Source organism: Solea solea, chromosome 11 (assembly GCF_958295425.1).
Source record: "Solea solea chromosome 11, fSolSol10.1, whole genome shotgun sequence".
Lineage (NCBI taxonomy): Eukaryota > Metazoa > Chordata > Actinopteri > Pleuronectiformes > Soleidae > Solea > Solea solea.
In genome coordinates, this window is record NC_081144.1 from 8620741 (window position 1) to 8646136 (window position 25396).

The 25396-nt window shown below is 40.0% G+C and overlaps 2 protein-coding genes and 1 long non-coding RNA gene across 6 annotated transcripts in view; 1 reads left to right on the forward strand and 2 right to left on the reverse strand.

The window, feature by feature from the left end:
• LOC131468614 (uncharacterized) overlaps nucleotides 1-20491 on the reverse strand; it is a 46305-nt gene extending 25814 nt beyond the window's left edge. For both annotated transcript variants that reach the window (XR_009241729.1, XR_009241730.1), the window contains exons 1-2: nucleotides 20209-20491; nucleotides 19823-19911 (exon numbers count right to left, since the gene is read on the reverse strand). This is a non-coding gene — a long non-coding RNA (uncharacterized LOC131468614). The remainder of the gene's footprint in view (nucleotides 1-19822; nucleotides 19912-20208) is intronic.
• On the forward strand, nucleotides 1951-25227 carry mul1b (mitochondrial E3 ubiquitin protein ligase 1b). Of its 3 annotated transcripts, none has more exons than XM_058643067.1 (5): nucleotides 1951-2052; nucleotides 21745-21883; nucleotides 21978-22065; nucleotides 22393-22513; nucleotides 23205-25227. In XM_058643067.1, the coding sequence occupies exons 2-5, from the start codon at nucleotides 21764-21766 to the stop codon at nucleotides 23932-23934; spliced, it is 1059 nt and encodes a 352-aa protein (XP_058499050.1). In that variant the 5' UTR covers nucleotides 1951-2052; nucleotides 21745-21763; the 3' UTR covers nucleotides 23935-25227. The 3 variants fall into 3 exon arrangements, with proteins under 3 accessions (XP_058499050.1, XP_058499049.1, XP_058499048.1); XM_058643066.1 differs by lacking the exon at nucleotides 1951-2052 and adding an exon at nucleotides 20586-20714; XM_058643065.1 differs by lacking the exon at nucleotides 1951-2052 and adding an exon at nucleotides 20611-20690.
• fam43b (family with sequence similarity 43 member B) lies at nucleotides 8967-11299 on the reverse strand. Its single transcript, XM_058643068.1, has one exon. The coding sequence runs from the start codon at nucleotides 11044-11046 to the stop codon at nucleotides 10063-10065; it is 984 nt and encodes a 327-aa protein (XP_058499051.1). The 5' UTR covers nucleotides 11047-11299; the 3' UTR covers nucleotides 8967-10062.
• Nucleotides 25228-25396: the final 169 nt, after the last annotated feature.

Consider the following 25396-nt stretch of genomic DNA (forward strand, 5'->3'; position numbering starts at 1 on the left):
TTATAAGATATATGAGCAATGTTGGGTGGGAATCACAGGGTAACTCACGATACGATACCATATCATACGATACAATGCGATGCGCTATGCTATACATGGCCCACAATACCAATAATATCACCATACAACGATTCTGTGATCAATATCAATATGTTAATATGTAAAAACATAAATCATACGTAATACATACATACATACATAGTAACTTTGTATTAAATACTGTGAAAATAGGAATGGGGTATCTATCTATCTATCTATCTATCTATGAGTAAATGACTGTGTTGGATTTGTCGTATTAAGTTCAAAAGTGGTAACATGTCAGGAATATCTCTGAGGAATATTTATAAATGAGTCATGAGAGCTGTTTAAGTCTGAAATGCGAACCACTAAAACACACGTGATGAATTATTCACCAAACCAAACAAGCCTCTGCTTGTGTGCTGACTGATAATCCTGCTAACAGTCCCCAGGGGAAATTTAATTTCAATTATGTCAATATATTTTGTCTCATATAATTCTGCCGTAGAAGGAAATTATTTGTAAAAAATCTTGTTTCTTTGGACGCAGATCGTGTGCGAAGCCGAGTAAATGTTGGACTCTGTTTGCAGAACACAGGCGTGGAGTTATAAATGCATACGTGTACGTGTGTCAGAACTTTCTTTCTTTCTAGCCATAATCATTGAATTGCCATGCAGTCGCCTTCATCAAACTGTTTGAGCCACAGTAACTCAGCACTTGCAGACCTCAGATAAGGCACTGCCTTCACAGCAGATCAGTGGGGGTTCTGTGTGGGGCAGATGTCACATAAATCACTTTTCATTAAAAACAAATAAGCTGCAACTTTCTTCCATTTTTATTATTTACTCTTTTTTGTTCTCTGCTATTTTTATGAAGTTAGATTAAAAACAAAGTTCTTCTGTGAGCCCCCCCCCCCAGACTGACTGACTACCTCGCATGACATCCACAACACATTCCTCTCACGTCTCCAAAGTCGATAAAAATGATAAGTCTGCTCTCCACTCTTGAAAGTGAAGAAGCAAAGATATTAATTCTAGCCCTTGCTTTTGAAATGTGAGAAGCGGCTCTGAATATGTCAAGAAGACATATTCATTCCACTCGTTCATCATATTCAAACTAAAACATCAAGCCGGCGGTTCTGAGATGTTATTTTGATGCGGTCGGCATTTACTTGTGAAATGAAACTTCCCTACTGAGGTCATTTTGAGGCTTCACAAGCAGACTTCTCACAAAAATGGCAGCTGCATTTATACATATCTATATGTATATATATATATTTGATGGTGTGTGTGTGTGTGTGTGTGTTTGATGTTAACATTCTGCAGTTTTTTCTATGCTTAGGAATGAATTAGGCCCCATTTCTTACCACTTATCGTGACTTATTTCTGGATATTAAACATAAGTTATTGAGGCAGAGCTGGAGATGCTGAGATTTTCATTGGGAGTGACCAGGATGGATGGGATCAGAAATGAGCACAATCCAGGGACAGCTCAGGTTGAACGGTTTGGAAATAGAGTTTGGTCATGTACAGAGGAGGGAGAGTGATTATACTGGACAATGATGAAGGAAGGAAGAAGGTTCATGGATGTTGTAAAGGAGGACATGAGGACAGTTAGCGTAACAGAAGAGGACAGATGAAAGAGGACAAGATGGAGGGAGTAGATCCGCCGTGGAGAAGCTGGAAAGAGAAGATCCCAGTTGTCACAGTTCATTCAGCAGTTTTCCACTCACCTGACTCCACCCCCACTCTACCTGTCAAGACACACCTCCTCATCAAGCCAACACTTCTCACCTGTGATCACATCTGCTCCTCATCTCCTGCAATCAGCCCTCCCTATATACTCCAGCTCCTCATTCACTCACTCTTTTGCCAGATTGTTCTCAGCCCTAATGCAGCGTTTATTTCCAGACGGACTTCTGATTGCCAACCCTGCCTCTGCCTTAACCCTGGATCTCACCTCAGCCTTCTGTCCCTGACCACGTTCCTGCCTCAGTGTCTCTGGTTTCTGTCTGCCTGTTCCCTGGACTGTCATGTGAGCTTTTCGTTTGGTTCAACTCTCTGCATCTACGTACACCTGCTTGCCGTTTCCCCCTCAAAGAAACTACGTGCATCTCCGCTTCTCTGTCAACGTGTGCTTTCACATACGTGCTGATTCCCCATCTCCTGTCTCTTTGCCATTTCCTCTGCTGTGGTTCTAATTAAGACTGTTACTAACTGTCCTGTGCTGCATTTAGGTCCATACTACACCCGTTTCATAAGTGGTCAACATTCATTTAACACATAGTGTAACATCGCTGTCCAAATAAATGTGTATATATATTTTTTTAATTATTTAGTTGTATTCAGTGTGATGTTAAGTCATCTCACAAACTTGCAATTAATAGTACAGATAACTAAACCTGCAACTGCTTGTTAAATTAATCTGGAAGGAAAGTTAAACACATTTAAATTTATGTGCTGAATCCGTATGTTTCATAGAATTGACTTGTATTTTTCAGGGTTTTTCTGAGTGCAAGTTTTGAAAGAAACTTATCTGGTAACAGTTGTGTGCAGATTTCATATCTATGCTTTTAGAAGAGTGGATTAGTGTGAGGTGCCATAGGGTGGGTAGCATAAGTTATAGCTTTGTTTATTGTTTTGAAATGGGTTATATCAAAGAAAACACTGATATTCCTCCTCTCCAATATAAGCCTACACTATAGAATGACCCGCGGACAGGGCCCACTTTTTGATGAGTGTTTATATCAACAATACTGGCCAGTATCATTATTATTACATTATCATTACATGTCATTTAGCAGACGCTTTTATCCAAAGCGACTTGAAATAAGTGCATTTCAACATTTGGGTACAAACAAAAGCCAGAAGTAAGTGCTTCAACTACGCCAAACTATAAAGTGCTATTCATAAGTGCGATGTACAAGTGCTTTTTTTTTTTGCCTCGTCGTCTTAGTCGAGGTACAGTGTTTTAAGTTGGAAGATGTGGAGGCTTTCTGCTGTCCGGATGTTGATGGGGAGCATCCGGACAGCTCCAGCATGGGATAGATTTCAAATTTTGCAGTATTGCACACCCCTACTAAATTCATCTAATCACCCATTTCCCTCTGAATCTAAACGGACAGGGGGAAAGCAGTTTTCACAAGAACACAGAAAACCCATGACGAGACTGTGACAGTCCTCATATTTAATGTTTACCTGATTTGAATTTCTGTTAAAAGTTTTACTTGGTGCCTCAGCTGGAGACAACCTCACACATTCAGTCGCTGACTGTGAAAAGTAATGACAGCTCTTGATGACAGAAATTAGACACAGCGTGTGCAGGAGGCTGCCATATATTCACGGTGCAGCTTGAGGGTGATGTACGATGAGGCCCGTCTGTTTAAATAAGTCAGACAGTTATGAGTTTTCGGGGGCGAGTCGTCTTTCTTTCTTTTTTTTTTTAACTAAAATTTTTATTATCGTTTTTAATCGTGCACAACTAAGCCATACACATAGCAAAAACAGAAAGGGAGCTCTTCTGCATCAAGCAGTGCAATGTTTATAATTATTTATCATTTCACGTCACTGTTAATGGTATGTATGTTGGTATGTTTTCCATTTCAGCCACTTTCTCTTCATGTTGTGCGTCTTGTCGTCTCAGTCCATGTGTCATTTTCAAAGTTGGCTTGTCATGTTTTAAAATAATAACAGACCAAATTGATACTTGAGGAGAGGAGTGTCATACACAAATGACCAATGAGTGTCTAGTCAAGAGGAAAATTGGGGGAGGGGGGGAATCAACTGTTCAGTAGCAGTTTAAATTAAAATGATGGCACAATATTCCCTCATGATATCTTAATTCAGATATTCATGATGATATTTCACAGAATTTATAAGTGCTTGTTTTGATATGGAATTATGTATATACTTAACAATAACATTTAAAATGCAACATAGATCGATTAATATCAAAAATGGAGAATTAAATCTTAAATTAAGCAAACAATTATGTGGACAACGAGCTTATAAGCAATTTAATGTTGAATGTAATACATCTAGTGTGATAATTACAACCAAATGTCTTTATTATTACTGGTATAAAAATATTTAGTATTATATTCTGTCTGCTTAGCTGGCAGCTGTGCCTCAGCCACACACATTGAGTTTGTAAAGAAGAGGAGGCGATGGACCATGTTTTCATCAGAACATGATATTAAGTGGTGGTCGCATGTGGCCCACGGGCCGCCAGTTTGACACCCTGCTCTATGACATTCACCTCAACTGAATAAATAAGTGCCTAAGCTTGTAGAGTGGTTAAATGCACACACGGTACTGTTATGTACACATACATGTTTAAGCAGTTCTGTGTTATGCACACATGTTAAAAAAAAGACCAGTATCACGTGATGAAAATAATGTCCCGCATCTTTTATTGATCGTGTCCTTTGTCTGAGCACGCAACCTCATCCTCAGTCTTTAATAGACCTCTTTCACGAGTAAGAGCTGTTAAATATACATTGTAATTAAGAGTGTTTTATACATTTATTTTATTATACATTTCTTCCAACCCTTTTTAATTATTTAAGATTTTGTGGATATACAAAGTGGGTGGTGTGAGTTTAAAATCCTCAGTAGCTTTATGTAACTCTGCTGCGATATCCATGTAGGCAGCCATGTCTCCTGGGATGGCAGCGCCTTTATGTCTCCCCTCTTTAATCCTGAGTGAAATATCTTTTTTAGAAGTTGGTCTTCAGTGATCCCTGAACCTTTTCTCTACAGCACCATATCATGCGGTTGACCGAGTGATTGAATATTGAAACTAAATGTAAGAGCTTTGTTGATCTATTACATTTTTATGTAAGACCTGAGAGGACGGGTACTTAAGATATATGAGCATTAAGGACATACTTGTATGAAATGCCTTGTATGAACATCAGGCACCAAAAGAAGAGTTCATGACGCTTCACGACATATACTTTCCAACTGTTCTGCCACATTTTTATATAAAGACTGTAAATAATAAATCATTAACTGACTAAAGCAAATGACCAAAAAAAGAACTGCTTTATCCTCCACATGAGGGTTGTGGAGGTTGCTGGTGCCAATCTCAGCTGACATGGGGTGAAAGGTGTGGTACACCCTGGACAGATCACCAGTCCATCACAGGGCCACATAAGACAACAATCCACTCACACATAAAGTCATTTTGTTTCCAATATGCCAATAATCCCATGATTAGTTCATCCCTCTGTATCTGATGCTGCTCGTGCATGAAATGATGTGTAAAGTTTGGTTGTCATAACAAGGAAATGTTCCCTCTTCAGGGTCTGCGAGGGCCAGGCTGTTTTTGTTTCTGCGTATCCTGTATTTATTAAGGAGCAGTAGCCATGGCTCTTATCGCACATGCTGTCCTCTGTGGCATGTGCCAACCCACTCACGTGTCAGCCAAGTCCACCCACTACCCATTTATTTCACTGCTCCCTTTATCCACCTGCCACTTTCTGTACCTCATCAAAGAGAGAAAAATACTGTCTTATCCTCCAACTCAGTCTGCTTAAGTGAAATGTCCTGAGCCCTCACGCATGTTTTGGCCTCTGTGTGTGTGTCTGTGTGTGTGTGTGCGTGTGTGTGCATGTGCCTAAGTGATTGCTGTCTGTACCTTGTTCCCAGAGTAAATGGAACCTTAGTAACAAATGGATAGTGGCCCGATTGCCTCTTTGCTGTCCAACAAAATGCTCCAGGGGTAAATTGTTTTTCCATTTCTTTTTGAGACGAGAGACTTGTTTTTTTCCACCACACAAAAACTTTCTCCAAATAAGCGTTTCTGTTTGGCCATGACGCGATAAGACATCAAAGAGCCTAAACTTCTGCACAGGTATTAATGATGAGTAGACCTCCACTATTATGGCAAATGTGATGATAATTGCAGCCAATTACTCTCCTGCTGCCCCCCGGTGTTTTGCAAGAGCCAAATATGTGCAGCTCTGAGCGAGGAGGCGAGTGACACGACTCTCTCCATCTCTTGCAAACATCAGATGTTTAAAACAAAGGCATGGGAGACAAAGGTTCATGGAACACAAATGAGCTAGAACCAGCTTTGAGCTAAAATAAGCTTATCCTGGATGCAATTTCATCCAATTTCGCAAAGTGGATGTTAGAGCCATATAGAAATGGTGTTTATTATTATGCATTTGGTCATATTTATCACTTTATATTTGGATTATTATAGTATTTAAAACTATAGTGCGTGAAGTTTAAATGTCCATTACGTCAACATTGTTCACACAATGCTGATTAAGTCAATCAGGTCCACATGACTCTCTCTGGAGGAGTAGCTTGTTTCATGTCAAGACAGACGGAGGCAACAGCAACACTGTGCTCGTAAAATGAGACGGTTGCAAACAGGAGTTCGAGTGAAAACATTGAAAACACAAAGCGGTGCCCACAAAAAAAATTCTCCTGCTGAAAAAAACCAAATCATTCAGCAGTTTGACAGGACAACAGTGTTGTCAGACGTAGGATAATCATTCCAAAAATCCCACAATGTATGATAATTTAATTTTTAATTCACAAGCAAACACAAACAGGATACAGATCCATATAAATATTGCGCTTGTTTATACCCATAAGTCTCACATGCCTCTTTATAGCCAGGAGAGGAATGTTAGTCTGAAGCAAAGAATTTGTAATGTTCATAAAAATGACTCCGACTCCAAATAAACAATTACACAGTTGAGAATTCGTATTGAAGCATGTATTTGACGTTATTTTTTGCATATCGTTACTGTAATTACTGTGTTATTGATGCAGATGGTCCTGAGCCACGTCAGGATGCAAATAAGGTACCTATGATCACTTTCCTCAAAATAGGATCATTTTAAGCCGCTGGTACAATACTTGCAACACTGCGGAACAAACCCTTCTTGCCGTCACCCGCCCCTGCACTGCTGCTGTATACACACAAACACTTCCTGTCAGGTCTATTGTTTGACAGAGGCAGTGTTCAGATAATGTGACATTTTCTGCTCGTGAAGACCAAACAAAAGCAGAATAATGACCTCAACGACAACAAAAAATATGCACTACAACTTTAAAGATAGACAACATGGCACCTCCTCCATGGGACATAAGCCACACGCTCTTATATCCAGGATATTTTAAGACACTTTTGGCATTACTCATTATGTTTTAATAGGATAAAAGCATTAATGTTTTACTGCAGTCACTAATCCTTTATTCTCATAAATCAGCTGCATAATTATGTTCAGTGGCACAAAAGTTTTTCATATTTTTTTTTTATGTCAAACGCAAAGTATTTTAGTCAAACCAAAATAAGTCCCGGAGTCGGTCTGCAGTTTTGTTTGTTCCAACAGTAGAATGCATATGCTGGGATTTTACAATGAGTCTTGCAGCACAGCAAAAATACCGCACTTCATTTACAATTCGCCAGGTGTGCAACTCTTTCTCTCAAAAGACACTAAAATATGCATGAACGGTGCTGGTTGACTTTGATGGTGTGATGCTGGTTAACTTCTTCGGGGCCCCCACAGCATTTGCCTGGTATTCCTGTCCTGTCAGTGTGCTTCTGTCTTTGGATCCGGGCTTGAGCCCTTGTTATTGTGGAAGATAAGTGCGATAAAGCACAGCGTGTGCCTCACTGCTTCCATCTGCTCCCTCTCCTCCTGGTACAAGTTATGTTTAGTTAAAAACACACTGGTTCCTCTGCTAACTCAAATGCTGCCATTGTGTCAGACACGATGCATTTCTGCATTAAAGTCAATGAGCAAAGAAATGTGACTTCATAACGTCATGCACTGTGTGTGTATATGACTACTCATCTATGAAGAACAGGGTTCTGGCAAATGGGCCGAGGATTAAAATGCAGGAGGAAAAAAAAAATGCACAGCAACAGAAACAAAATTGGTCTCTTAGTATTCTGATTCTGCAGCTGTACGATGAAATGAGAGGAGCTGGGGCAAGGACACGCGGATCCTTTATTATCTACCTTTTGGCATCGGCTCCTGTTTTTGTTGAAAGGTAGCTTACTCCAGAAAAAACAGAAATATTGATCTCCATGGTTCCAGCTGAAAGTGTCCTTTCAGTACAATCCATCTCAGTAATTCAAAGGGACTCAAAATGATTTCCTGATACGTCAACAGAGCAACACCCATTCTCTATCTATTCTTCTCAAAAGCTTGGATTCCTAATGTGGAATGTCAGTCCTAACCGCTCTGACAACTTTTCTTGTTATGCCATTATATGAGACGATATCAATAATGTCACTTAGTGCTAATTTATTTATTGCGCTGTAATGATATATTGTGATCATTTAAGAAAAATGAATGCATGGTTATCCAAACTGCCTGACTACAAAACAACATGACTCAAACTTGCTGCGGCTTTAATTGTCTCATTGTTCTCACTTGCTGATGTTGTGTTTCGGCACAGCGCTAAAAAGATTCATCACCAAAACAGCTGATGTGAGCAGTAAAATGGTTGATGGGTGGGTCAACGTCCCCAGTCTCCGTTTTGGATCACTTGGTTCCGTCAGCGACTGCTGAGGCAGATGCTTTATGTTCATTTCCCGAACAATTCCATTTGCTGATTAATTGCACAGCCCCCAAACACACACACACACACACGCACACACCCCCACATACACACCTTCAGGGTAAAGGTCTATGAAGCCAGTAAAAGGTTTGCATATGTCAAACCATATTAATGTCTAACGGGACTGACAGACATTTTAAAGACATTTTACTTATGGCAAAAATATTTTTTTATACTGCTCTGCAACTCAAGAAGCAGTCGATACTCATGCAAATGGGATGTTTTTTGGTCTTTGAAGGGACGGTTACACACACCTTCACATCACAAACATGCAAATGCACACGGTGGAGTTAGATTCATTTGAATAATCTTTTTTTTTTTTAAACACCCTTCCGCCAAGATCCAAGCACAAAAAACCCCAAGTGAGAGTAATTTTTATTCACCATATTTGGAAAATAAATAGCTTCATTTCATAGTAATAATAATGCAACTCCAGATAGTATAGCACAGATATTAATAACAGGAAATCAGCTTATTTAAGACACATTGTTATAACTTGTATGGGTCCTTGTGCATTTTTGCAAGGGCTCATGTGGGGGAAAAAAAACTTGTATTTGAAAAACTGACTTTGTTTTGACGAACCAGTTTGACACTGTAATTAATATGAATTTTACTAAGAAAACTTTGATGTGTAATGGTTAGCTTTGTCCCTGGAGACACATTTATCACAGTGTTCATTATGGAAAAGCGGAAGGATCAAATATGTCACATGACGAACAAAAGACAAAAGCTTGGCAGGAAAAGGTCAACGCTGACATGTCATGCATTAATAATAATAATAACTGTAGCGAATGGCAGCAATAAATACGACACTTCAATGGCTTGCTTCCTAAATTATAGCCTTGTTCATTAGTCAGCTATGATCATTAGTAAAACCGTAATAAATTCATCTCGCGGTTTGGCGCTCGAAAAGGTCAGTCTACAAACAACACCATCGATGATTGTCATCTTAGAAAAATTACACAAATTTACAAAGAGCCTCCCTGAAAAATATCACAAGTCAATCCAAAAAACGTCCCTGCTGGCAAACACGGTATTAATAATACTCACAAAAATAAGATATTGAGGACTAATAAACACATGGTGCTGTGATCAATTCTGGGACCTGCATGTCAGTGAGCCCAGCTATGCTCTTATATTTGCTGAATCCACCGTCCTCGTACATCATTGTGCTATTGTCAGTCTGTGCATCATCAGCCCTCTTTGTAAACAGTTTCCCACAAACTGCCACAGTCAAACCAGCATCTGAGCCGTCAGGCCAGAAAAAGAAATGAGTCCTACAGAGTGGATGATCTTCCTTTTCCCTGCCTCCTGGTAGAAGAGGTTTCTGGTAAACACTTCACAGAACACGGACTGAGCAGGGGACGGCCTGAGTGGGGGCACCAGTGCAGGGCAAAGACAGGAATACATTACTTTTGTGATACAGAATTGCCCTCTTTAAACGATGTTATAGTCACACCAGAGAGGTTATAAACGTAAACGTGTTGTTGTTGCTGTCGCTGATAAAGTTGATTTGGCACTGCTCCAATCTGGCAATATCCCCAATGTCCAACTCTGATAATAACTGAGTTGGTTCTGTGTTTGTAGTCAAAATCCGCTGTTTCTCTTGCTGCTCCTCTACCTCCACCTTCTTATCTCTGCTGTCCTTGTAATGCTCCTCCTCCTCGTCTTCCTCTGTGATGGAACAGAGTCGGGTGGCACTGCCGGGGTTGTCAGCAGGTGGTCTGTAGTGGCACTGCCCGTTCAGCAGCCTCCTCAGTGGCATCAGGGGCACCGCCTCCTCGCCCAGCAGCTGCTGCTGGCAGTGCCGGAAATCGCTTTGACGCTTCAGCCGCTTGAACTCACTGAAGGCGGAGGTGGCGATTTGGTAGAGACTGTGGGAGATGGCTTGTGCCTTCTCTGGTTTGCTGAGCAGGACGGCGTGGCACCGAAGCACCACTGCCATGTTCTTGACTTGGTGCCTGTAGATCCAGGCCAGGATCTTGGGCCGGCATGGGTCAGCGGTGCAATAAGTGATTCTGTTCAAAGAGTAAAGATGAAGGGGTTTCTTTTTCCCAGATTTGTCCAGACTCATTCTGATGCCTTGGGGCCCCACTGTTAACCTCATCTTGACACTCTGCTCCCCATAGTTGCTCCGAGCCCAGATTTTGGCAACTGCGTCCTGGGTGCAGCCGTCTCCCTTTGCCATAATGGTAACCACACTCCCCAGATAGCGCACATTGTAAACAGGCTCCTCTTTGTTCAGTTCCACCTTTTGCCGTTTGGTGTGGAAGATACTGCCCACCCAGTTGAAGGGGCAGTCGGGCAGCAAGTCAGGACAGGAGCGTAGCAGAGAGGAGAGGATGGAGTGGTAGGTAAACCCCGTCCCTAGGCTCTTGGTTTTATTCTTGGCTTCCTCCTCCACCAGAACAAACTTATTCCTCTTCCAGGGCAGCATGGCGTGGGAGGAGTTGGAGCGATCGAGCTCCCTCAATGTTTGCTCTTGTCAGCTCAGACAAAAAGAGCGAGAAAGCTGGTGTGTGTGCGCGAGAGAAGGAGAAAAAACAAAGAGAAGCTGCTTCATGAAGCACTGAGGAGAGACTGAGAGCTCAGAGCCTCAGCCAATCTGTTCCCCTCACTCGCTCCTCCCTCCTCTCCTCCTCCTCCTCCTCTTCTTTTTCCTCTGTTGTTTGCATCATGCTGCGCTGATCTGTGCTGGAGCCTCAGGCCAGCACTAAGGCACCCTCGTCCCCCTCCCTGCTTTGTTGTTTTTCTTCCAAATGGCTCTGTACCAAAGCATTATTTATCGGTCCAGCTTTGCACTGAGGTATCACTGTATTTATGTTTCTTGTAAAGCCCGAGGAAGAGAGTACATCGCCTAGTCATTCTCTCTCCGGAGACATAAAGTATGTGACTGTACTTCTGATATAAAAGTCTGTCAACTTAATACTATGAAATGTGTTCTTGTTTAGTGTCATGTTTCATGAGTTTGTCGTGGTTAGAAGGACGATTAGACGGCAACCTTGTACAACTGGGAAATAATTCTTGGGGTAATTTCATACGTGGACTATTAGTGGATACTGGCAACTAAGTATGAAGTCTGTTCTGCCATTTAATCCTGTGAAGTGTGAGTGTTTTTCTTCATCAGCAGAAAAGAAAAACACAAACTTCAAATGTTAAACTTAAATGACTTCAAGATGCCCAATATTTATGTGATATACTGTATATTACTAAACAGTAAAGATAGTTTTCAGCTGCTACATTTGGAGGGCCAAATGATGAAACTTTATTTGTGCATTTGTAAGTAGTCCCCAGTCTATTTGTTATAGGAAATGTAATTTATATTCTGCACAATCCACTTTCTCAAAATTAAACAGTGCAGCAAAAATAATGTAACATTTCTTAACCCTCTGAACTGCTGCATTCAAAATCCCTTTAATTATGATTAACTATGTGTCTGTTTTCTTGTTAGAATGTTATAGTAATCTCATCGTTGTCATAAACATCAGGTCTCTAAAAGGACTTTAAAAAGTGGTGTTTAATAAGGATATAGAGTAGAGCTATCGTATCAAGGTCCCACAAAACGCATGATAAAGTGATGCTCAACTGTCATTCATGATGTTTAACCCCACATTTAGCATTAATGGCTCAGCAAAATCTTGCGCATCAGTACAATACACACTTGAACATCCACCATTGTGATACAAACCTATAGACACCTAGAATAGAATCACAGAAACCAACAATCAGTATACCAATGTTAGCATTTAGGTAAGTGACGACATCTTTTCAATCATGGCTCATTTAACTCAAGATAACCAAAAAAGATATGTTGTTCATGTGTCTACTGCGCAAACAAAATGTGACTGGGCTTCAGTAATGCTGTGTGCTGTGAAAAATTAAAAAAAGACATTGTTAAATATCTGTCCTAGACTCATCAACGCTCAACAACGAGACCAGATATAAGGCAGCTGCACTTTCAGTGGAACATTCTGTGAAAATGAATCATCTGTTTCTGCCACTGAGCTGTGCCAGGCAACAAGGACTGAATTGTCATGTGGAGGTGGTAGATAAAGCTTTCTGCTGAGGTCACTGTGGCAACACTGAAAAATAAGCACCTAATAGAAAAATGTTATTGCTCTGAGCACCGTGTATAGATGTGATTTATTCTGATTCCATCAAAGGGAAGGAAACGTGAGTGTAAACAATGATCGGGACGGGCCGGAGTCTTCATGACTTACCAAGGACTGATCAAACGAACATAATCATACAGCTGTGGCCTCATAAATCACCTGTGATGCGAGATAACTCATCTCTAACCACAGAAGATTAATGCAGGCCCAGATATGCTTAATTGAAAAATCCATCATGGATTGGCCTTTACTGAAAAGAATTCAGTATTGACTTATCTGCCATCTGATAAATCAGCCTGCAAGTGCATGTTTGATGAAATTAGGAAATGTCTCAAGTCTCATGTCTAAATTTCCATTCAGGTTGCCAGTCTGGGCTCTCTTTGCTCTGAGGAAGTATGAGAGCGTTGTAGCTGAGGATTAAAGCAATAATGATGTGAGCATGCACTCAAATGGAGTACATACTGCAGTGAGGACAGGGGAAAGATGGCTTAGTGTAAATTAGTTCTCAGGGAAAGAGTGTGGTGCATTCTAATAAAGCTGTCTACATTCAAGGTGAGTGAGAGTATTTAAAAAAAAATTATACAGCACCTTATATCCTCGATATACTGTATGCAGTGTGATCTGCCAGCTCAGTGTTGCTTTCACTGGCAGAGTATAGAGCACAAAAGCAAGACAAACAAATGGATTTACTCCGTGTTCAAACAGGGTCAGTGCAACAGACAGATAAGTACCAGACAAAACGTCCAGGGTCAAAAACAACAGATGTTTTAAGACTGGCTACTACACAAGACGTTTTCAGTTTACGGAGTTACAAAGTCAACAGAAATGGAGCATGGATGCAGATCGAATTCAGCCTCTCGCGGCCTCTGATCGAACCATCTTTTGTATACTTGCTGGCACGTGCGTGCTCAACGCCACTCCAAGTGATTCTATTACACTACTTGTGCGTGTGCGTCTGCGTGTGTGTGTGTGTGTGTGTGTGTGTGCTATTTGGAGTTTCTCCTTATTCCTGGAAAAACATGACTCAGGAATCCAAATGCTTTTCCCCATTACGTTGATAAACATATCAAGCCACGCCCTCACTTTTACAGGGTCAACAGGAGTCTTCCAACAAGACTACCCTGGAATACTTTAACACTTAGGAACTGTTTTTCTAACTCCAGTATGTTTCCTTACTGGAGTCAAGTTTGGCACAATATACACACCACTTTATTAGGTATACTTGTTCAACTGTAAACGTTGAACAACTGTGCTTCAATTTAAAATACATATATATATAATATATATATATATATATATATATATCCAATTACTAATTCTATAATTGGCAAAATACTCAATTAATAAAATAATTCATAATTGCAACTCTGTAAGTGAAAGTTTATTATACTCAAACAAAGAACAGCAACATATTTTCTAGTATGCAAAGGCCACTTTATTTCCCCGTTGCACTTGACAAAGGGAGGTTTGAGCAGAGGAGATTCTTACACATTGGATGTTTAAGCTAACGCCAATATTAAAGCAATTAATCCTGTGGGGAAATGAAAGTCTGAATCAGTGTAATGGATGAATGCATCCTACAGTTTCGCCGTGAATCAAGTGCTCTAAAGGAAAGCCGGCAAGTCACAAAGTCGGTATGAATCACCCTCTGCGGGGGTTGGAGCCTGTTCAACTGGTCGATGTAAAGAAATTTCACTGCATCTGTAACACATTTTGCCAGCTTGTGATAATGAATAAAATTTTATGGAATTATTCATTTTAATCCTATGAATGCATCGTTTGGATGACTTGAATGGCCTGTGCTAAATGTCATGGCAATCCATTAAACAAAATGACCAAACATTTCGACTATGACCTGCCTTTGTCACTAACGAGAGAGTCACTGGATCACCAAAGTCATGGATTCATTCTCTGAAAACTTGTGTGGATCAAACTGATCAACGCTACCATCTCTTGAGCCAGACAATTATAGAGAAACTGTTCACCTTACAAATCCATCTGCAGCTCAGTCCTGTGAGTCATCCTCATTTCCCGTAACTCTGACTTCATCCCGGGGAAGTAAATGTTAAAACAGCAGCAATCGAATTACTTTTATCTATGTGACATCCCTCTCTCAAAACTCTTCATCCTTGCCCTTAGTTTCGTCTTGCTCTTGAAGACAGCCTCTTACTCCTCAGCGTACGCCACGTATTTCTGTCCGGCAAGGCAGCCTAATTGAATTAGGCCCTCTATTCATCATGCCACACTTACCAAGTGCAGTGTAATCAGGTCCCAGCTCTTACATGGCTGATTTATGGCTGTATACGTGAGGGCAGCGGCGAGTCAGTCGTGCACACATTTAGGAACAAGGGAGAGGGGATAATGACAGAAAGGGCTGCTGCGATCTTAATTCATCAGAGTGCTACAGATAACACTCCTGTACCCAAGAAAACATGAAAGAGGCAAGTGTCACAAAAATGATAAGGGGAACCTTTTGTTAAGACGAAGTAAATTTATTTGTGTATAAAAAGTAGACGTGCAAGCCCTCAAGGGATGTAAATCAGTATTATCTCATTCCAATGCTATAGATTATCAAAGGCATGAATGATTCCAAAATAAAGTTCAAGTAACTCATGCAGTGTTCTGCTCTCATTTACCCTCGAAGTGAAAATGCTGTGTGACAGTAAGTGATTTATTAGTCAGCATGTAAGGTCAAATTTAAAGAAAAAAAAAAGTTAATTACACAAATTAAATTAGAAATAAGAGCTGGTGACAGCATGTTAATGTGACTTTGACATAGATGGGGTCTTTATTCAGGATTCAGATGTGAAACGGTGAAAGGAAGAAACACTTAAGAGTTTTGTTTTTTTTCCTTTCCTTTCTTGCCAAGGTGAGGAAATCCACTCAACTCACATGTCAGCACGTTAAATATGGAACTACAGCCAGGAGCCACTTACTGTGGCTATGCTGAACTTAACCCTTTGTGCTCATGAGGCATGGATCTGTGCAGCAGGTGCACCCATGGTAAATTGCCGTGGGAATAATACACAACTCCTTATATGGACTTCCTGGGGATGTGTGTGTTTATAGGTCACATATTAAGCCTTTAAAAAATGTGTGGGGGGGAGGTTTCGTCTTCTTGCGTGTTGTTGAGTCAAAGTTAGGATTAATTTTATATCGCATTTTTAGTAGTGATATAAAGTAGCAACAATTGTGCAAAAGTCACAAAATAGATCGTTTTTCTTTTCTTTTTGTTCAGAAAAACGAGCCAAGTGAACTTTGAACTGTGACGCATTTCCAAATGTCCAGTTTCAATCCGAATTGAAACATTATGAGTACTTTTTGCTCAGTGAAATTTGGTGAAAATGAGAAACATGTTTCAGCAGATTGGCTATAGGTTAGGTTATAAAAAGGGTCTGAGACACTCTATATTGCACATTCTTATAGCCTCTGTATATACTGCACGTTTTAACATAGTAACGGAAAAAAGCAGCTGAAATGCTCCTTTTAAACCTTTTAAAGCACATAAGTACCACATTTATTTCATCTATACACTTCAGGCCAGTGACTTAATAATATGGTTAATACATTAAAAGTGCTCTATAGTGATATATTTCTTTGCATCTGCTGTTTAAAGGCATATTTTGGATCCATGCTCAGATTCGTTGCTCCATGACATTTACTCTTTTCACACATATGATCATGATTTTCTGTCATCTCTTATTCATACTGTAATAATTGCACACTTGTCATGTCCCTCATATTCTGTATCATTAGCACCATTAGTGTTCCGTGCAGGTGGATCTGTTCTGAATATGAGAGGCACCACAATAGAGTCTGTAGCAAATTGCTTAATTATATGCCCAGAGCTCCTCTTAAATATTCCTCAGAGGTCATTTTATTTCGCCACAGTGCCAACTGATCTCAGTATCCTGAGGAGCTGAGACTAATAATGTGGTTTTTCAGCGGGAGAATAAGAATAAGCCGATTGTCAAGTCAGAGCGGAGCCGAAGGCCTTGTAACACGGTGAAAGAGCAAAAAAAATAATCTGCTAATTATGAAAAATAGGCTATTGCCATTAGATAATATTCTTTTGAACTTTTAATTACATTTCCAAAGCCAAGATTTTTAATTCCATTAGAGGCATGCGTATGAAAGATTGTATAATATTCCGAACAATGGTATTTGTCACATCGGGAATTACATAAAAAGTAAATATTGTGCTGAAAGTTCAAGACATTAAGCAGCAGCTTATTGTGTTGAAACAACGCGTCAGTATCAGTTATTCTTTTCTGAATAATGCTAAAATTTTAAACTAAATGGGGTTTATTCGTTTGTTTTTTTTAAACTAAACTAGCAGTCAGGCAGCTTGTCATGTTTTTCTCAACTTCGGTGTCTCTGAGGTCAATCGTACAGTTACAAAAAGTGCTGGTGCTGTGTGTGTAATTGGGTAGAACCAAGCAAGGGAGTTTGTCCTGATGTTGACAAGCAGACACAGTGCCAACCTTATCTAAGCACAGTAAATTCCAGCTGTCATCCTCTCAACACTATACTCCATACACACACTATATGTGCTTTTCCCCTCTTGTGCCCTTCATAAAGCTGTGTCCTCCCTCTGTTGTTTCTTTTCTTGCCTCTTTGAAATCCACTTGAAAGTGTGCCAGTAAGGCATTTGAACAAAAGTCATTATGTGAAAGACACAAAGCGGAAGTAGAGGGGAGGGTGGCGTCTGCTAGGTAGGCTCAGTCCAAAAAACAAGGTGACTAATATTGAACTAATGCCTGGAGGACATTTTTGTTCTTTTGCTGGGGTTGAAAACTAGGTAACACCTTTTATTCCAGCAGAAGCAAGCTGGGAATTCTTGTAGGCTTATCACTCACATGTCGGTGGAGGTGTCTGAAATTAAACGCTTTTCTCCTCCCTTTGTTTTCACTGTTCCAGCTCTTACTGTTGCATCCTTTAATTTTTTTGTCTAAATAAAGTATTTTAATTGAAAATGCAAGGTACTTATTATGCAAATTAAACTTGAGTCTGTAATTTGTTTTTGAAACACTTTGTTAGAAAAGGCGGTACAGTAATGGCAGGCTGCACTGCAACAATACATTCCACTCCCGTCGTCTGCACTGGAATGACACACAGGTCAGTCACTGTGTTTACATGCATGGTTTTCTTAATGTCATGTAAACACGTTAGTCCAACTAAAATCAAGCTTAGTCGGACTAACATACCTGGATAATGCGATTCATGGTCCGATTACTAGTGCATATGTACGCTTAGTCGGACTGGGGGCGGACTTGGCGTTCTGTGTGTACATGCACCAAAATTCACACGGAAATAGAAGGAGACAACGTATAAACTGCAATACTGTTGCTGGAAAAGAACAAACATCCCGATGGTGTCGACGAGAGAGCGAAAGCTAAAGAGAAGACCCACTTTTGGACTTTTCACAAAAACATACAGAACCACAGCACGAACCATCTCACCGTCTATCTCGCCGTTCGCTGTTTGTTTTTCTGTGACGTAAAAGTCGACAGGAATCTGATTCAATACGCACTGGCTTATAGAGAGATACAACGCCATCTACGGAGGTGGAGTCAGATGTACACTGCTCAGACTCGGCAAGTTGTCCGACTGCCTGTCTTAGTCGGACTACGGCCTTAGTTTAGAGAAGCAATCTGTTTGGGCTGAAGAAAATGTTTGGTCTACACTAGATGTATTTCCCCCCAGAAAACTTAACTTATTGATGGCTGAAGTGGTGAACGTTCACTTAATTCCACTGAAAGTCGTTAGCTGTAGGCAGGCTCCTACAGGCTTGACTCGTAGGTACCATTTCAATTCGTCAAACACCAAGGCAAGAAAGAGTTATGTGAAGGGTTTGCACATTTATTTCCACTTGCTGTACATCCAAGTTACATTTCCATCCACATATATCCAAGCTTCTTTAGGATCAACCACACAGAAATATTCCCTTGATGTTCCAGGTCGTGAATGACGATCTTGATTTCACAGTAATATAACGCAAAGGTAAAAAAAAACGTTTTACACCAAACCTTGTAGAGCTTCTAACAGACACATCAACCTACAAAACTGCTAAATAGTTTCAGTACATATCTCCCTCTATCTATTATGGCCGTCAAAGATATCCAAAGTGTCCATGGTAACTTTTATCTAACAAAACATCAAAGGCCCACAAAGCCACATTCCTTTCATGGCAAGAATTTAATCAAAGGCTTAAGGCCAACAGTTAACTACTTTAATTGTTCACAAATTACAACAAGTAATCCTGCACTAATCATTTTACTAACCCTAAACTAAATTAACTCAACACATACTGTAAGCTAAATGATGATGTGAGTTAGTTGAAGTGTTTAAATGGGCTCTGTTGGCGTGAAACAGTTTTGAAATGAGCATTCACTCATGAAATGAACACGGTAGTTTTTAAATGATGCTTTCAAATTCACTCAACAGCTTAGACATATGGTGCACCTGCAGAATAATAGTGAAATGTATGAGTTCTTGTTTTAAACCCACAGCATCCGTGCCTGGATGAGTCGGTTATGATTGAACTGGCTGCTGATCATTTGCACCACATTTCACTCACTGTGTACCACCTGTATTTTAATGGGCTGCCATGGGGGTAAACCCATCCATCCATCCATCCATCCACCCATCTTCTACTGCATTATTTATTCTCCACTTGAGTGTCATTGGAGGCACAGGTGCCAATCCCAGCTAATATAGGGTGAAACAGCAGCAACAACAGGTGGCAAACCCAAGAGCAAATTAACTAAAGAAAAAATCAGCTCTGAGGTATTTTAGTTTAGTAAATATTATGTGTTTATCTGTGTACCAAAGGTGTGATTTACAACACAGTTTCACAGTTTTTCCAATGTTTGTAATGTTGAGAACATATGATGCAATGAGAATGCTTCAAGAAACATGTTCATACACTGTGTAGGGAGTCTGGCGTGTCATCTTTTATTTATTTACTTTAATATAACTCTGTGCATGCACTGGTGGGAAGTGTACGTCGTGAACCCAAAACCATGCTCAATATCAGAGGCCACCAATAATTCTAGCATTGAAAGCCTTATTTGTATGCAGCTGGGGAAGAACACCTACCTCAGAGGGTCAAACGCTGGGTGAGCAAGTCTTCCTGACCTCCATCGGTCCTGTGGGTGCTGGACGTGAGCGCTGGCTTATGTCCTTCTCTGTGACACAAGAAGAAAGAGTAAATTATATTCACATCTGATATCTGCAACATCATTCTTACTGGTCAAAACAACATAATTATGACTAGTCATAATTCAATTCAATTTATTTTTAATTATCCTCACTCAGATATTGTGAATTGAGTTTCAGTCAGAATGAAGTTGTACATATATCATACTTGAATTGTGACATCCACAAACAATACTTACGAACAGTAAATGTCATATACTTTTAAGACTTTTACTAATAAAAGTACAATCCCTTTTAGGTACTTTATACAAGACTGCCAAACTTACCTTACAAAGTTTCACATTAGTCACAACTGACCAGACGTTGAGGACCTGGCTGATACCTTAGCAGGTGTTACGCTTACTTTGGTTTAATTCTGCTTTGTATTATCATTGCAGCCCAAGTGTACTCCACTCCATTACTTGAACAATACAGTGCTTACATTCAAAAATAAAATAATTAAGTGTACAAAGTAAGACCAACAAGTACTTTATAATCTAGTCAAACATAGTTTCTTCGTTTTTTTTCTGTCCTTCTTACGACATTCGTGTGCTATCAAAACCAGACTGAAGTTATCAGCATTGGCAATGTAGGGCGATGTGTAGCATAGATGTGTAGGGCTCACACGCTATCATTACTAATTCTACAGCGACATCATCTGGCGCGGAGGAGTATTGCGCTTGAACAGTGTCAGTCTGTCACTGGTGTTGTATTTGTGTCTGTTGTGATCCTCGTCCGCTGTTGTTGACAGACCGACGGACACACACTGGTGTGTTTGTGTGTGTAAGCACAGGTTGGACATACGTTTTAAACAAACCTTATTCGGTTTACGCTGACAGCCGCAGTGTCTTTTAAACGGTGTCTTGTCAGATCGGGCTGTAGCCGCGCCAGCCGCTAGCATGCTGCTAATGTTGCTACGTAGCCAGTCAGACTAATATGTCGGTACAACATTTAAAGAACAACGAGCGACTTCTTACGCTTTTGGAGGCATAATATTCTGTTCTTACGATGGAGAAAGCCTAATATCAAGCCAGCAAATGTTGTCAATGCTGTTATCACAGTGTCCTGTTTATGTTCAGCTAACAACTCGTCTACCATGTGTGAAATGTTTTGTGCAGCAGTTTAAAACCCTCTGTTTCAAGGGAAAAACTTAATATGTAAGGTAATTCTTTATACAGAAAATGTACATATCAGTAAATATCAGCCTCTTTTGTCATTTACCTTCCATCACTGTGACATTGTAGAGGCACACCATATAATGTTAAATTATTGGCCTATTATTACACATTAATGCGTAAGCACATCTGTAATCAGGAACTTGATGTAAGTTGATTTAAGTTTTTGACAACATTTTTCAAACGTATAAGTGGAGACACACCACCCTAGTGTTGTTTAACAAACGTTTATTCAAGTTGAGTCATTTTGTGTATTGTGCTATTATTGTTAAACCGTCGATTTTATCAGATGGGGAGAAAAATTAAAACAGTTCAGTTCACTGCTTATGTATTGTCTTTGTTTGTGTTGGACCCCTGTTTCTCACTGTGGCTATAAGGTGCTTAGATGAAATTAATAGCCCAGAATATTGTAAATTGTCTGCATCTGCAGACAATTTCAATTAAAAGCAGTTCAATGTTCCAAGAGTCAAATAAAAAACATTCAGATGGTAGAGCCTTTTCTTCAATGTTGTGGTGCAGAAGAAAATAGAAGAAAATGTCTAGTACTTCTAAATTGCACTTTGATTGTATAGCCGCAGCCATCAATTTAGCTGTTGAATACAAAAATACAAAGCTTGTATCTGCTTTTCTCACTCTGTTTAAAAACAGCTCTGCTGTGGATGTCAGGATGGACTCCAGTGGAAAACCCTCAACTGCACAGATTGTGGTGTTAGCCACCAGCTCAGCTCTGACTGCCCTTTTCTACTCCATGTACAAAAGCAGAGCCACGACAGTTGCTAGATTAAAGGTCAGACACATTTCTGCTTCTTTTAACGTTGTCATGTGAGTGGCAAGTGGTGCGGGCGCGTGACATAATTGACCAATTGTGTTTGTCTTGACAGGAAGCCAAGAAAGTGGCCATTGACCACAATTTGAAAAATTTCCTGTCTGAAACCCCTGGACGATGTGTCCCATATGCTGTCATAGAAGGTGTGTTGAAGGCCCGAATGAAGTTATTGATTAAATTGTTATTGTATTTTATTTAGAGATTGCCTTTAGTGTCTGTTGTATAGGTTTGGTTGAATAAGATAGTCCATTTATTACATTTACAGTGTCACAGCATTAAAGACAGTTAAGATAAAGATAGTAAATAATAAACATACCTTTTCGCATCTGTGAATGTACAATATAGAAAAAAAATATCGACACCAAGACAATAAAAAGGTAAACAATAGAATGTAGATGATAGAATACTGTTACATACAGTTAAAGTGGTCATTTCCTCCTCTAATTATAACATTGAATTGCACACTGTAGGCGTGGTGAGAAATGTAAAGGAAACTCTCAGCAGTCAGTTTGTTGATAACTGCAAAGGTGTCATCGAAAGACTGACACTGAAGGAGGAAAAGATGGTGTGGAACCGCACCACTCATCTCTGGTAAGTCTATGACAGATTTTTAAAAAATAATGTTTAAATTCTGAATATAGTAAAAACATTCACAAGGCAATGTGAACAATTTAGTGGTGTCATGTTGAAGCACAACTGAAATAGCAAATTTGTCCCTTGCAGCATTTATATCAGTCAGAGATGACAATAAGAAATGAGAAAGAAACTATCTAAAAAATAATATGCAGAAATATTTATTTATTCTTGGTCTACTGTGTGGCTCACATTGAACATTGCTTCTTCATTTCTTTGGACAAGAGCTTTTACCAAATGTATGGATGTTTATGATTGTAAATAAATGTGCTGTGGCAGCTTAGCTGCATTAAACATTCCATAAACGCAAGTACAAATATCACCTCTGTGCATTGCCATGCTGGTGTGATCCCCAGTGACACTTCCCTCCAACTGAACATACTGAATAAAACACTCTCCTTCCCGTAATTGAAAACTATGAACAATACACATCTTTAACACATAATAGACGTGCTTTCATTTTAAACAACACAAATGACCTTCATGTTCCTTTAATTCAGTTTTACTATCTGATAAGCAGTTTCTCTTACAAAACTGCAACCAAGAAACCCACTGATTAATCCAAAAAGCCAACCGACTGATTAACTGATAACGAGAATAATAATTAGTTGCAGCCTCCAACAAAACCAACTGACTTGTGTTTGAACAGGAACAGCACAGAGAAAGTCATTCACCAGCGCACCAACACCGTTCCATTTGCCCTCGGGTCTCATGACGATGATGTTGCTACCACAGTCCGGGTTATACGCCCTCTGGATGCTGCAGACTTGGACTTGGAGACCACGTACGAGAACTTCCACCCCACGGTCCAGTCCCTGTCCTCTGTTATTGGCCACTTCATCAGTGGAGAACGACCCAAGGGCATCCATGAAACTGAGGAGATGCTGCGGCTGGGAGACAGTGTCACGGGAGTGGGAGAGCTGGTCCTAGATAACAACCTCATCAAGCTCCAACCTCCCAAGCAGGGTCTGTGTTACTTCCTTACCCGCCTGGACTATGAGTCTCTGCTGAAGAAGCAGGGACAAAGTGTCAGACTGTGGAGGATTTTGGCTCTTCTCTCAGGCTTCGCTGCCTGTTCCACGCTCATTTTCATCCTGTGGAAGAAACTTGTGCACCACAGACAGAGTAAGAAGGAGCGAAGAATCCTCGAGGAGTTCAAGGAGCAGCAGAAGAAACGGAAGCGTGAACTTAACATAGAGGAGAGCAGCGTGTCACCCACCAGCTGTGCTGTTTGTCTGAGCCGCGAGCGCTCCTGTGTGTTCCTGGAGTGTGGCCACGTGTGTGCCTGTGCTCCGTGCTACGATGCCCTGCCACAGCCAAAGAAATGCCCCATCTGCAGGGCAACTATAGACAGAGCGGTGCCTCTTTACAATAGTTAACATGGACTCACATGACATCGGAATCCAGTCCAGTGTTTCATCGCCGTGGTAACAGTGGAAATATTTCATTAAAAAGCTGAAACATCAGGCTTGTTGAGCTTAATCATGGTGCGGTTTGTTTCTTTTGTGTTTGTATTTAGCCCATGGTCCAACATTCAAATCAGATTTGGAGACTGTTATTCACCTTGATAGTAAATACGGAATCCCTTTCTCTCATTTTAATAGAAATTAAATAGTAAATTAATTATTTACAAGGCATAAATGTCAAATTAAATTAAACTTCCTTCAACTTGAAATTTCTCACTTCTTTTGCTTCTATAGAAGATATTATTACACAAAGGTGTTGCTCAATAACAGTAATGAAATCAATAATACCTTGAATTTAACTTCACAGAGAAGTGGTTCAGCTGTAGTTCATACATGTGGGAGCATTAACAGAACTTGGTTGAAGTTCTAAGGCTTTTTATGAGACAGGCAGTGCATGAGAGGCAGAAGTACTTAGGTGCACTTTCACAAGATTAATTTGAAAAGTTATTACAGGATTGATTGGAGAGGAAAAGATGAAGATGGAAAAAAATGTTGTGATTTAAATAAATCTCTTGTGATATTCTCTGTTTCTGTTTTTGATAAATGGGGAAATAGGAGAGACATTTTTTCTCTCCTCCTCACACAGGGAAAGTTATACTTTGGTGAAAGTGCTGACACATGGCCTCAGTCAGACACAGGAAATCTGTTTGGCAAGCACTTTTCCATCATTTATCACTTTCACAGGATATGGTGTATGAATTTTACCTCAAAACCTTATAATTCTTTTATTATGTGTTTATGTTTTATTCTTCTTTTACTGCTTTTACTGTTTCATGCAGGTCTGTTTTAGGTACAGGTTTCTGTCTTTAATTGCTTGTGCTTAATTGTCTGTCACGAGTCGTGACAGAAAAACGTCTTTGTTGTGGCAGCGTCAAACGGTGCAAACTCCAATATATCTATTTCTGAAAATAATCAAATATACAGCATAATAAAAACAAATGAACACAAAAGTCCCTCACTATTAAGCGGCAATGGTGCTTCATTTTAATAGCTTGTTTGTTAAAGATGTTTGTGGCAGTGAGAACAAAAGAACTGGAGTTAATGATTTTCTCTTTTCACATTTGAACATTTCTGAGCATGACTTTCAGGTGAGGTGAGGTGAGGCCGGTCTAATTGTATGAGCCTTGTTTGTGGATTATGGGGAAAGCTGACCCACTCCTGTGGTGTTATTGCTTTTGTCTGATAATAAAAACAGTATCACATTCATTATCAGACTCTTAACCTGCTTTTCAGGCCACACAATTAGTAGTCATGACCTGATGGAACAAGAGCCTTTCTGCATGGAGAAAAACCCTGTGTGTGTGTGTGTGTGGGTTTTCTCCAGGTTCTCCGGTTTCCTTCCTCAGTCCAAAAACATGCAGATTTAGGGATAAGG

Bases quoted from the DNA above. Each gene is read 5' to 3' on its own strand.
- fam43b (XM_058643068.1), bottom strand. From the start codon at position 11,046: ATGCTGCCCTGGAAGAGGAATAAGTTTGTTCTGGTGGAGGAGGAAGCC.
- mul1b (XM_058643067.1), top strand. From the start codon at position 21,764: ATGGACTCCAGTGGAAAACCCTCAACTGCACAGATTGTGGTGTTAGCC. The intron at 21,884-21,977 runs GTCAGACACATT...TTGTCTTGACAG, and splicing joins CGACAGTTGCTAGATTAAAG to GAAGCCAAGAAAGTGGCCAT. The intron at 22,514-23,204 runs GTAAGTCTATGA...GTGTTTGAACAG, and splicing joins AACCGCACCACTCATCTCTG to GAACAGCACAGAGAAAGTCA.